This window comes from Acipenser ruthenus, chromosome 12 (assembly GCF_902713425.1).
Source record: "Acipenser ruthenus chromosome 12, fAciRut3.2 maternal haplotype, whole genome shotgun sequence".
NCBI lineage: Eukaryota > Metazoa > Chordata > Actinopteri > Acipenseriformes > Acipenseridae > Acipenser > Acipenser ruthenus.
This window is the reverse complement of record NC_081200.1, coordinates 17,392,345-17,406,179: the sequence shown is the minus strand read 5'-3', so window position 1 is coordinate 17,406,179 and position 13,835 is coordinate 17,392,345. Positions and strand designations below refer to the sequence as shown.

General features: G+C 40.6%; 1 protein-coding gene across 23 annotated transcripts in view; it reads left to right on the top strand.

The window, feature by feature from the left end:
* LOC117417009 (kinesin-like protein KIF1A) overlaps positions 1 to 13,835 on the top strand; it is a 175,932-nt gene that overhangs the window by 71,254 nt on the left and 90,843 nt on the right. For all 23 annotated transcript variants that reach the window (XM_059034640.1, XM_059034639.1, XM_059034638.1 and 20 more), the window contains 7 exons: positions 6,266 to 6,345; positions 6,627 to 6,733; positions 8,416 to 8,499; positions 8,779 to 8,959; positions 9,884 to 9,956; positions 12,143 to 12,236; positions 13,059 to 13,207. In XM_059034640.1, coding sequence (XP_058890623.1) covers positions 6,266 to 6,345; positions 6,627 to 6,733; positions 8,416 to 8,499; positions 8,779 to 8,959; positions 9,884 to 9,956; positions 12,143 to 12,236; positions 13,059 to 13,207 — 768 coding nt within the window. The remainder of the gene's footprint in view (positions 1 to 6,265; positions 6,346 to 6,626; positions 6,734 to 8,415; positions 8,500 to 8,778; positions 8,960 to 9,883; positions 9,957 to 12,142; positions 12,237 to 13,058; positions 13,208 to 13,835) is intronic.

Here is a 13,835-nt window from a genome sequence, read left to right as displayed (position 1 = left end):
GACTCTTCACTGGCTTCTCAGACACTGTTGGTATTGCCTCACCATTAATGAAGAATGTTTTATCTACTACTTTGCCTTTAATTATAGAGATGCTCCTTGATTTAGTGGGCTTGAATTGCATTCGTGCCCATTCAATGTTATTGGTTAATTTGCCCAATACTCGATTAGTGCAGGCTACTGTTGTAGTCATGGTTGTCATGTCATCCATGTATGCTCGAATTGGTGGTAGTCGCATTCCAGAAGCCAAGCGCTCTCCTCCTACTACCCATTTTGATGCCCTAATGATTACTTCCATTGCCATGGTAAAAGCCAGTGGAGAAATGGTGCATCCTGCCATTATTCCAACGTCTAGGCATTGCCATGTAGTGCTGAATTCTGAAGTTGAAAAACTGAATTGCAAATCTCCAAAATAGGCTTTCACTAAATTTGTTATTGTCATCGGTACACTGAAAAAATCAAATGCTGCCCAAAGTAGTTCATGTGGCACTGAACCATATGCATTAGCCAAATCCAGGAATGTCACATGGAGCTCCTTCCTCTCCTTTTTAGCTGATTGAATTTGTTGCCAGATCACATTGATGTGTTCTAAGCAACCTGGGAAACCTGGAATGCCCGCTTTTTGTATTGAAGTGTCAATGAAGCAGTTCTTTAATAGGTAAGCTGACAATCTCTGAGCAATAATGCTGAAGAAAATCTTGCCTTCTACGTTTAATAGGGAAATGGGACGAAACTGACTGATGCTTGTAGACTCTTTTTCTTTAGGTATAAAGACTCCACCTGCTCGGCGCCATGCTCTTGGTACAACCTGTTTTTCCCATGCCACTTTCATCAATTTCCACAGAATTCGTAGAACTCCTGAAGCACTCTTGTACACTCTGTACGGAACTCCATTAGGCCCTGGAGATGATGAAGCCCTTGCTTTTTTCACAGCTTGCTCTATTTCTTTCCACTTAGGTGCACAGTCCTCCATTTGGTATTCTGGTGGATTGATAGGTGGGATGTCTGACGGAATTGACATAGGCTCCTGCCTTTTTGAATCTGTATGTGTTTCCTCCAAATATCTCTCCAGCTCAACCTTAGATGCTTTTAGTGTGCCATTCTTCTCACTGGTGAATAACTTCTTTACAAATTTGAATGGGTCTTTATAAAAGTTAGCTCTCGCACGCTCCTTCTTTTTGTAGCGTTTCCGTAGGCGCTCAGCTCTGCGCAATGTTGCAAGCTTATCTTTTATGACCCTTTGTAAGAGATTGAGTCCCTCCTTCTGACTTTGTTCTGCTCTTCTCCATTGGTTCCTCAGCTGTCTCCTTTCTCTAACTAAGCGTTCAATCTCCTGCTGCCGTCTAGACTTTCCAGGAATAGTTTGTACTTTTTCCTTCCTTTTTTCAACTCCAAACCTCTCACTTCCATATGCGTAGATGATGTCCCCAAATTTATCCAGCTTCTTTTCAACTGTTCCACTTAATCTTTCCAATGCAACGCAGAGATCTGTGTTTACTGTGTCCCATGCAGTTTTCTCACAAGCTCTTGGCCATTTAACTCCAGGCTTGTGCCCGTTGAGGTTCTTTTCTCTCTTATGCTGGTTTGTCTGACCGGGTTCACAAGGACCATTAGGTTCATCACTAACTGTGTCCATGCAAGTCCTCCTCACATCTATGACAGGGGTGCTGATATCCTGCGAACTGTGGTTTGCTTCCTGTCGCTGGATTTCATTCGACTGACTTGACTGACTTCGTAAGAAGTACTGATCAATGCGAGGCCCTTGTCCCTTCTCCCTCAAGCATTTCATTCTCCCTTGATGAATCTTCAAACCCCTGACCGTTGTCGCCTTGCTCCAGCCGCAGACACAAACCTGGAGTTCCATGTCTTTGTTAACTGCAGATCTTGAACTAGTCTTTTGTGAAGTACTCTCCATACTCATATCCGTTTCCGTTCCTAAGTCGTTAACCGTGTTGTCCAACGTTGAGTCATCTTCCGCCCCCGCTCTCGCAGACTCTAGGGGTATTTTTCTCTTTATATATATATAAAGAGATATATACACTGAGTGTACAAAACATTAGGAACACCTTCCTAATATTGAGTTGCACCCCCTTTTGCCCTCAGAACAGCCTCAATTAGTTGGGGCATGGACTCTACAAAGTGTCGAAAGCGTTCCACAGGGATGCTGGCCCATGTTGACTCCAATGCTTCCCACAGTTGTGTCAAGTTGGCTGGTAGTGGATCTCTACTCCGAATAGCTCGTTCCATCTCATCCCACAGATGCTCAATTGGATTGAGATCTGGTGACTGGGCAGGCCACTGCAGTAAGCTGAATTCCTGGACAATCCTAGCCTTGTGGCATGGGGCATTATCCTGCTGAAAAAATCCATTAGCAGATGGATACACTGCTGCCATGAAGGGATGCACCTGATTGGCAATGATGTTCAGATATCCTGTGGCATTCAAACGTTGCTCCACTTTTATCAAGGGGCCCAATGTATGCCATGAAAACACACCCCACACCATCATACCACCACCACCAGCCTGCAATATTGACATATGGCATAATGGATGCATGTACTCATGTGGTTTGCTCCATACCCTAGTCCTCCCATCAGCGTGAAACAGCAGGAACCGGGATTCATCAGACTGGCAATGTTTTTCCAATCCTCCAGTGTCCAGTGTTTTTGTTCCTTAGCCCACTGCAACCGCAGTTTCTTGTATTTTGCTGAAAGAAGTGGAACTCTGGCCGTCAGCTGCCATACCCCATTCGTGTCAAGGTACGACGAGTTGTGCATTCTTTTATGGGTCTTTCGGCACCAATGTTGTACTGGACTGTCAATTGACTAACTGTAGCCTGTCTGTTGCTCTGCACAATTCGTGTCAGCCTCCTTTGGCCTCTTTCATCAATGAGCTGTTTTCGACCACTGGCCTGCCGTTGGCTGGATGTACTTTGGGTGGTGGACCATCCTTGATACACACGGGAAACTGTGAAAAACCCAGCAGCATTGCAGTTCTTGACACACTCAAACCGGCGCGCCTGGCACCTACTACCATAACCCGTTCAAAGGCACTTAAATCTTTTGTCTTGCCCATTTACACTCTGAATGACACACATACACAATCCATGTCTCAATTGTGTCAAGGCTTAAAAATCCTTCTTTAACCTGTCTCCCCTTCATCTACACTGATTGAAGTGGATTTAACAGGTTACATCAATAAGGGATCATAGCTTTCACCTGGATTCACCTCGTCAGTCTACTTCATGGAAAGAGCAGGTGTTCCTAATGTTTTGTACACTAAGTGTAGATACATATATATAAAATTAAAATTTTTAGAAAGTAATTTGTTTACAAAAAGTTTAACGTGACGAGGTGCTACCACAAAGGAATAGATAATTAAATCTAATTGTCTCTGATACAGCTGGTAGAACTAGGCTTTATAGATAATGGATATCAGTAAAGATTGGTTTTAATGAGATGCTGAGTATTTCACATTATTGAGCTGTTCGTAATTTAAAGGATCTACAGGAGTGTGCTGCTGGTGACAAGTGGATACTACAACCACCTGTATCAGAGACAATTATATATATGGATTTGTGCCCGGAATAAAGTGATTGAGATCTGTGAACTAAAGCAGGCGCGCCAGGACAATACAGGAAAGAATGGTATTCTCTCTAAACAGAGAGCTATACGCAACCAGTTAGATAACCACAGATTTGTCCACTGGTGATACTTGCTACTTTAGACCTGATTTCTGGAATGGGGCCCTTGTGAGTCTATCCCCTGATAACTTATCTGTGGTCTGGATTCAAGGACTAGTAGTCTGAGAGGAATTTGGGTGTAATGCACATCTTTTTGAGTTGTATTGATTGTTCTACTACCACCTGACACAGTGCTTTGAACTGTTTTGGCAAGCATAGCAATTTATCCCAAGTTGCCCAAACGACTATTTTCTCATGCACTTCCTCATCCCAGATATGGCTACCAGTAGTGGCCTTTTAGTTTGACCTCTTGCTTTGTTTTTCGAAAGAGAGGGTTTACTTGAGTAATACTTAGAAACGTCAATTGAATTAGTTTCAGCCTCTGGCTGTTCTTGTCATGTTTATATAGGTTTTCATTCTTTCTCATTCTTATATAGGTTTTTTGCTACAGTACCAACTTGACAACATGAGCTTCACTGAAAAATGCACTTAGTACCCACTCACCTAATGTCAACAATTCAAGTTCTTACACAAGCAGTACAGATTATGGGTGTATGATTAATATATATATATATATATATATATATATATATATATATATATATATATATATATATATATATATATATATATATACAGTGCCTTGCATAAGTATTCACCCCCCTTGGACTTTTCCACATTTTGTAGTGTTACAACCTGGTATTAAAATGGATTTAATTGGGATTTTTACCATTTGATTTATACAACATACTTAACATTTTGAAGGTGCATTCACCCCCCTGAGTCAATACTTGGTAGAAGCATCTTTGGCAGCAATTACAGCTGTGAGACTTTTTGGGTAAGTCTCTACCAGCTTTGCACATCTGGATCCTGTAATTTTTGCCCATTCTTCTTGGCAAAATTGCTCAAGCTCTATCAAGTTGGATGGGGACTGTTGGTGAACAGCAATTTTCAAGTCTTGCCACAGATTCTCAATCGGATTGAGGTCTGGGCTTTGACTGGGCCTTTCTAAGACATTCAGGTTCTTGTTTTTAAACCACTCCAGTGTAGCTTTGGCTGTGTGTTTAGGGTCATTGTCCTAGGTCTCTTGCAGACTGAAACAGGTTTTCCTCAATCCTGACCAGTTTCCCAGTCCCTGCCGATGAAAAGCATCCCCATAACATGATGCTGCCACCACCATGCTTCACCGTGGGGATGGTGTTCTCAGGGTGATGAGCAGCGTTGGCTTTGCGCTACACATAGCGTTTTGCGCTAAGGCCAAAAAGTTCAATTTTTGTCTCATCAGACCAGAGAACCTTTTTCCACATGTTTGCTGTGTCTCCCACATGCCTTTTGGCAAAATCCAAACAGGATTTGATATGTGTTTCTTTCAACAATGGATTTCTTCTCGCCACTCTTCCATAAAGCCCAGCTTTGTGGAGCGTCCGGGTTATAGTTGTCCCATGGTTTCTCCCATCTCAGCTGTGGATCTCTCCAGCTCCTTCAGAGTTACTATTGGCCTCTTGGTTGCTTCTCTGACTAATGCCCTCCTTACCTGGTCACTGAGTTTTGGTGGACGGCCTTCTCTAGGCAGAGTCGCGGTTGTGCCATATTCTTTCTATTTTTTAATAATGGATTTAACAGTGCTCCGGGGGATGTTCAAAGTTTGGGACATTTTTTTATAACCCAACCCTGATTGGTGCTTCTCCAGAACTTTATCCCAGACTTGTTTTGATAGCTCCTTGGTCTTCATGATGCTGTTTGTTTAGATATGCTCTCTAACAAACTCTAACAAACAATTCTGGAGCCTTCCAGAAACAGGTGTATTTAATCTGAGATCATGTGACACTTTATTTGCACACAGGTGGACTCCATTCAACTAATTATGTGACTTATGAAGGCAATTGGTTGCACCAGAGCTTATTTAGGGGTGTCACAGCAAAGGGGGTGAATACTTATGCAATCAAGACTTTTCAGTTTTTTATTTGTAAATAATTTTGAAAAATATGTCGATATTTTTCCCCACTTCGACATTATGGACTATTTTGTGTAGATCAGTGACAAAAATCCTAATAAAATCCATTTTAATTCCAGGTTGTAACACTACAAAATGTGGAAAAGTCCAAGGGGGGGTGAATACTTATGCAAGGCACTGTATATATATATATATATTTTTTTTTTCTTTTCATTTAGCTTATAAAAAGTTCTTGATCATTAGAAGTATCATACATTCCTGGGTCAGACCTCTTTCTTTTTAGTGAACACTTTGCTGTCTTCACTCAAGGTCTTCTTGTATACGTTGTTTTGAAATGCATGATCTTTCTTTTTTTTTGCTGTGATGCTATGTTTTTTAAGGCATCATCTTGAGTTTCAGGTTACAGAATTACAGATACTTACAAGAATATATGAGAGTAAGAAAAGTGATAAACAAGAGATTCCCAAAACGGAATTAGGAGAGCTCAAGCCCTGACGGTGCTCCCGTTGAGGATGGAGGGCGGTGCTACTGTTTCAGTTTTATGTGGTAGCAGCTCTGTTCTTTGCTGATCCCATACCAGTCTGAATCACAAGATCAGAATCAGTTTAAATGTACACCCGGATCTTTTTCAGACCCCTCACCTTGTGAACCTGAATGAAGATCCTTTGATGTCAGAATGTCTTTTGTACTACATTAAAGATGGAATCACCAGGTAAGGAGATATCTTGTCACTGAAACTGGGCCAAAGCTTACTGTGTATTCCTTTAGTAGTGTATTGGTTAATCTAACATAATAGTATGGTGACTAAAATGGATTTTGTTTTCTAGTACCCACTTCTTACTTCTTTGACAAGAATTATTATTTTTAAAAAATTGCAGCATCCTTTGCCACATTTTCTGAGGGCTACTATCAGGTCATTATTGTAATCAGGCTCCATGTTGTGTTAAGCAGCTTCCTGTATTGTTAATCATACCTGCATCTCTACCTGGACAGGGTGGGCCGCGAGGATGCTGCCAGCAGACAGGATATTGTGCTGAGTGGACACTTCATCAAGGATGAGCATGGCACGTTCACCAGCACAACCTGCCCACTGGGAGAGGGTAAGGCTCTGATCAGTATCTCCATATAAACACAGAAGTCTAACAACAATATACAGCTTTTCACAGAACCCACTGTAGTTTTAAATCTATTCTTAGTCAGGGATATTGAAACTTTATTACAGTGGCACTTTACAAGGTTTATTTAAATCTTTTGAGTTTGTTTTTGTTTATTTAGCAGACACCTTTATTCAAGGTGACTTACAGAGACTAGGGTGTGTGAATTATGCATCAGCTGCAGAGTCACTTACAACAACGTCTCACCTGAAAGACGGAGCTCAAGGAGGTTAAGTGACTTGCTCAGGGTCACACAGTGAGTCAGTGAGTGAGCTGGGATTTGCACCGGGGACCTCCTGGTTACAAGCCCTTTTCTTTATTCACTGGACCACACAGCCTCCTCTTTGAGTGTTAAAACTACAGTGGGTTCTGTGGAAAGCTTCCCCTGTACCAAGGTAAACTTGCGGTACCTCGAAGGCACATCACAGTGCGGTACAGCTTTAGGTGTAAAACAAATACGTTATTTTTCCAGCAAAGAGCGGCAGAGAGGTTTTAGGAATTTAATGGGCTGTATAGCGTTGTTCCTTAATAAGATATTTCTGCTTTAAATTTGTTTCTCTCTCTATCCTGTGAGTACTGTATTAACAAACGTACGGCATTTTTATATGAATTTGTCTGCGCAAAGAGGCCAAACTTTGATGGGGACTCAGAAGGCGGCATCACATTGGTTCTGACGCTCCCAGGGGTGGGAATGGGAAATCGGCAGAGTCTTATTCTCCTTATCGCATAACAGGGAACCCTACTGGCCAGACACCGAGCATATTCAGAGTGGATAAGAAGCAGGGCTGATTTCTGTCTTCCATGATTGGTAGCCCGCCCACCTCTGTTCTGGATTGCTCGGCGTAAAAGTAATTCTGGCTTTAGGCTTGTGAGATCGGAGGACGCTCATACACCCTCAAAACGTCCATGATGTGTGGGGACTCACTGTGGTGAGGAGAAAAAACACAATCGGACATTTGAAATTGGGGGAAAATAAACACAAATAATAATTTGTCATTCTAAATTTAAAAAAAAAAGATGTCTTTGATTTTGATTTGATACACAGCTGTACACAACTATAATTCTCTCGCCTATTGTGTATTGTACAAGAAAAATATATATTTTTTCTGCTGATAGAGACAGCATACTATACTATGCAGTACACAGCTGCAGAAGAAACATTAATGTCAAGTACTAAGCTTGAACCAAACCGCAATATATAGTACTACCGATTTTGAAATGTACAGTAACTGAGTAATGTTTAGTGCCAATGTATGTTACACTGAAGTTTTTACATATACACTGTATAGAAAACCACTACTATAATTAGGATGAACTAAAGTATAATGGATTGTCTTAATGTAACATAATTTTTATCTAATGAAGTTCAGCACTTTTCTTTTGACAATGGTTTTGATGAAATAACAACAGAATGTACTTAGAGGCTGCCTCGTTAATATCTGAAATATCCAGGACTGTGCTATTATAAAGGTGTATGGCCTGTAAACTGAATCAACAACTGCTTCGTATCAGTATATTCTGATAACTATAAGGATATGTTGACGAGAGTTTTCTTTTATCAAAAAGGTTGTATCTGCTCATTTATTCTTTGAAGCATTCAAGTTTACCTTTCATCTGTCTTGGTGTAGTTTCAGTTATCTTGGAGCCATGTGAAGGAGCAGAGACCTACGTTAACGGGAAGAAAGTTTCTGAGCCTACTATCCTCCGATCAGGTGAGTCTGTCTTCCGTGGATATGTGCAATGGCTGCTTTAATAAGTGATTCAGGGGATAGTTGTCTCTTAAGGTTTCCATAGATATTAAAGTATCTATGGTACACAGATAGATAGATAGATAGATAGATAGATAGATAGATAGATAGATAGATAGATAGATAGATAGATAGATAGATAGATAGATAGGTAGATCGATCATTAATTGATACAGTAGAATGGTTTCTCCTTCAATTACAAGGGGTGTTGGGAACTCATTCTTTGTCTTTTCGACTCCCCAGGAAACCGCATCATCCTGGGGAAGAGCCATGTGTTCCGGTTCAACCATCCCGAGCAGGCGAGACAGGAGAGGGAACGCACTCCCTGTGCTGAGACCCCTGTTGAGCCTGTCGATTGGGCCTTTGCACAGCGCGAGCTGCTCGACAAACAGGGCATTGACATGAAGCTGGAGATGGAGCAGCGGTAGGCACAGAGCAGGGGCAGCAATGATAACATGGGGATGGTGCACTTGGCACAGAGCAGGGGCAGCAATGCTAACATAGGGATGGTGCAATAGGCACAGAGGAGGGGCAGCAATGCTAACATGGGGATGGTGCAATAGGCACAGAGCAGGAACAGTAAAGCTAACATGGAGATGGTGCAGTAGGCACAGAGCAGGTGCAGAAATGCTAACATGGGGATGGTGCACGTCAGCCATAAGCATGAAAGCTTGTAAATCTGATCAGATATTTTTATGAATACCTGCCAGTCAACAAGCTTGGATGCTTTGTATTAACTTATTTTACTGAAGTTTTACTGTACCACGGGATATGTGTGTATTTGCGCAACATACTCAAGAAACAGAACCCCTCATACCTTAAGAGGACTTTACCCTATGATAAGGTCATTTTCATTATGTTAAATGCCCTAACTTTTAATTGCACAAAGCGGGCCAGATGGTAAAGCCCTCTTCTTCGGGTTCTGTTGCTTTAGTACATTGTGTAAATTGTTTGGTCTGATGCTGCATAAGAGAAATCGCAAACTAGAAATCCATGCAATTTTTGCAGCTTCTCAGAACGCACATTCACCTTAGTTTCCAATTTCATCTACCCCCTGGATCGGCTGACTTCCTATTTGGTACAGCTATATTCTAAGATACCATTACAGGTGTTGTCCTGCAAAAAAACAAGGTTTCTATTTACACATTTGTTTTAAACTCAGTGTCAATGATATAAACCACACTTTGATACACAGCTGTAGCTTCTCTTGATTTGGGTTTCATAATGGTCATTGTCAAATACATTTTCTCTAACGTACAGCCTAGATACATTCAAATATACTTTCTCCGCTGGCTTTCACTTTTTCTGTGGCGAGTTATTTGTTACTCACATACTGGTTGTTCTGTAGGCTACAGGAGTTGGAGGATCAGTACCGAAGGGAGCGAGAGGAAGCAAACAACCTCCTAGAGCAGCAGAGGCTGGTGGGTATCTGAGAATGCTCTTCTAGTCTGTGATATCTGAGAATGCTCTTCTAGTTTATGATATCTGAGAATGCTCTTATAGTCTATGATATCTGAGAATGCTCTTCTAGTCTGTGATGCCTGAGAATGCTCTTATAGTCTATGATATCTGAGAATGCTTTTCTAGTCTATGATATCTGAGAATGCTCTTCTAGTCTATGATATCTGAGAATGCTCTTCTAGTCTGTGATATCTGAGAATGCTCTTCTAGTCTATGATATCTGAAAATGCTCTTCTAGTCTGTGGTATCTGAGAATGCTCTTCTAGTCTGTGATGTAGAAATAGTGTATCATCTCTACCTGTTCATACCTGGACTAGCTACTATAGAGGATGCTGTAAGCAAACTAAAAAAACATAAACATGTTGGAAAAGGATGGTTCATCTCATTTTTGGGAGCTAATTAAGGAGGGTAGGAGGCTCCCAGATGCAACACAGATGCTTTGAAACAGAGACACATAATACCAATGTAGTTGCGATTAAGTCATATTCTGTGAGTGAAACAAGACATGCCCAAGGTACATAGGTAAATATGGACCCAGTGGAAATAACAGACCCATCTTAGAGAAATAGGGTGGTATACTTGGGGGGGGGGGGGGGGGGGGGGTCATTTCCTCAGTATATTTCAATTTCTTAATTTACTTATGTTTTGCAAACCAAATTTGTGTTCAGTGGTGTTTTTGATGATTGTTGATGTTTTTATATGAATTAAAAAGGTCTAATAACCTTACAAAATACCCCCCTCCTATCCTACATACCTCTGCAGGGTTCCATTTTATAAATCCCACTGCTTTGCACAACCTTCAGCATTAGAAGTTCCTCTCATTAGTCTCCCCTAATTGTACTCTGCTTTTCATATGTATAAACCGAAGAATATTTGATCATTTCCTTTTATATATATATATATATATATATATATATATATATATATATATATATACACAGTATATATATATATAAGAGGTCGGCACGGAATTACCCGACTCTACCCGGGTCTCTTACTACTACCCGGGTTTCGATTTATTAATTTGAGAATTTAAAAAAAATGTAGAAAATATGACAATACAGTTGTAAGCGTGGGTCTCTGGCCAGTAGTGTAATAAAGACAGGACCAGTGGTTAAAGAAAAGGACTTGTAACCAGGCAGTCCCCGGTTCAAATCCCACCTCAGCCACTGACTCATTGTGTGACCCTGAGCAAGTCACTTAACCTCCTTGTGCTCTGTCTTTCGGGTGAGACATAGTTGTAAGTGACTCTGCAGCTGATGCATAGTTCACACACCCTAGTGTCTGTAAGTCACCTTGGATAAAGGTGTCTGCTAAATAAACAAATAATAAAAATAATAAATAATCAATGTTTTACAGAAAACAATAACACAGCTAGCGGCAAATATACCTAAATAATAATAACTGCGCCGACTAGTCTTCTCAATAACTAAATCAGAAAGAAAACAACATAAAAACATCCTGTTGGCTTATGTCAGTGATAACTCTGTGATCCATTAATAATAACCATGTGGCTTTTAATACGGAATGCTTTATCTCCAGTTATTGTGCAGATATAGTTTCGTACCAAAGTGATAAAATAAGTAGCCTTTATTTAAAAATAAAGTACCAAATAAATAAAATAAAAATAAAATAATGCAGAGCACATTAAGTAAGTGTGCTTCCTCCTTTGAATTAAATATTTCCTTAGCAGAGTTTGCAAATTCCATTTCCTCCTTCTTGACAAAGAAATTCCACCCAATGCTTTGCTGGAATGCCACTTTATTACAACCAAACAGACGCACATGTCTCTCTTTTGCGACTGCTGTCAAAACCCAGCTGGCTCAATTTACGGTAGCTATTGAAATTATCTAGATATTGAAATTAACTAGATGAAATTATTTTCCTGTAACTCACTGAAGCCTTATATATATATATATATATATATATATATATATATATATATATATATATATATATATAATTTATTTTATTTTTTTTACCATTCTGTGCTTGCCTCTGTTTTACCATGCTATACATCTTATTGATGAGATGGGTCCTTTAATCTAACAGGCAGAGCACTTGCTTTGATAGGACCACCTTTTGCCTTGTGACACATCTCCATTCCATTTGCACAGTGATTCAGCCCTGTTATTTCATTGACTAGGAGTATGAGAGTAAGTTGGAGGCTCTGCAGAAGCAGGTTGACTCCTGCTATTACCCAGAAACCACAGAGGAGGAGGAGGAGCCAGAGGAAGAAGGTGAGCATGCAGTAGTTGTCTTGTTTTAAGTGTGAGCCACATGAATGTGTTTGTAATAGGGTTTGTGCATTTTCTAGCAGTTCAGTCTTAATTCTATCATATTACACATAATACAAAGTATCCCATCAAGACCATCATATGCATCATAATAAGTAAAATACCATGACTGTATATTTACACCACTATTGTGTGGTCACTTACAACCATGCTTTAGGCTGTGGAAAATGAAGAAAACATGTATTGTATTGTTGACAGATGCCATCCAGATACACTGGAACTCATATTTTCAGTAATATTGAAGCATTCCCTGTTATTGTTATTGTTTTAATTTCCCCTTATATACATAGTATGACATCCTGAAAATGGAATTGCTTCAAAAAGAGTGACTAGATCAAAGTTTAGTAAATACCACATAAAAATAAGCTTGTTGATGAGAATGTACTGGAGACACCTGTCTGTCTGCTTCTCCGTATGTCATACAGTACTTCTCTGCTTCTCAGAATTAGAAAGTGTTTAATATAGCACTGCACTTCTATTGTGTACTGTTGTGTGCACATTGCTGTGTCCTTCCTCAGTGCAATGGACAGAGAGCTGATGCAGGCTCTGTGTACTGTCATGTGCTCAGTGCAGTGTCCTTCAGTCTGCTTCCTCAGTGCAGTGGAGTGAGCGAGAGCTGATACAGGCTCTGTGTACTGTCATGTGCTCAGTGCAGTGTCTTTCAGTCTGCTTCCTCAGTGCAGTGGACTGAGCGAGAGCTGATGCAGGCTCTGTGTACTGTCATGTGCTCAGTGCAGTGTGCTTCAGTCTCCTGTGCTTCCCCAGTGCAATGGACTGAGCGAGAGCTGGAGCAGGCTCTGTGGGCCTTCCGGAAGTGGAAGTGCTACCAGTTCACCTCGCTGAGAGACCTGCTGTGGGGGAACGCCATCTTCCTGAAGGAGGCCAACGCCATCAGCGTAGAGCTCAAGAAGAAGGTGAGTAAAGGTTCAGTAAAGCCATCCCTGACTACCGTGGAGCTAAAAGTCTTATTCTAATGGTAACCAAAAAACTATCTATGGTAAGCCATGGTTATCAATTGTAGGAAATAAGTGGTATTCTAATGGAATAGAATAATAATAAAAAAAAACATTATTCATGAGGATATTGGCCTCATTCTCCTACCATGTCACACTGAATGCACTGTCAAACTGCTACTGTTTTGGATCTGTCCAACTTTGGAGTCTGTTTCAAAGATCTGACCACCTTAATCCAGCCAACATAAAATATATAGACAAGTTATTTTCTGTCTTTGGTGATGTAATAAGGTGGTCAATAAATCAGTGGGATTTACATAGAGTTAATAAGTAAGTTTAGATCATTAAAATAGACCTCTTACTTCACCAAAAGACCAAAATTTAGAATTTACAAACTGCATTGATTGGGAGCAGATCCAGGTTAGGGTTAGGGAAGGTGTCATTGGGAAGGTGTGACAGGGTACTCGTGTCACTTGTGTGGGTAACCGCTGATAGGCATGACAGAGAGACATGGGAGGTGGAGTTGAAACGCCGCTCAGGCACGCAGGATTTATTAATACAAAGGAACAGAAAGCAAACAAATGGGTCA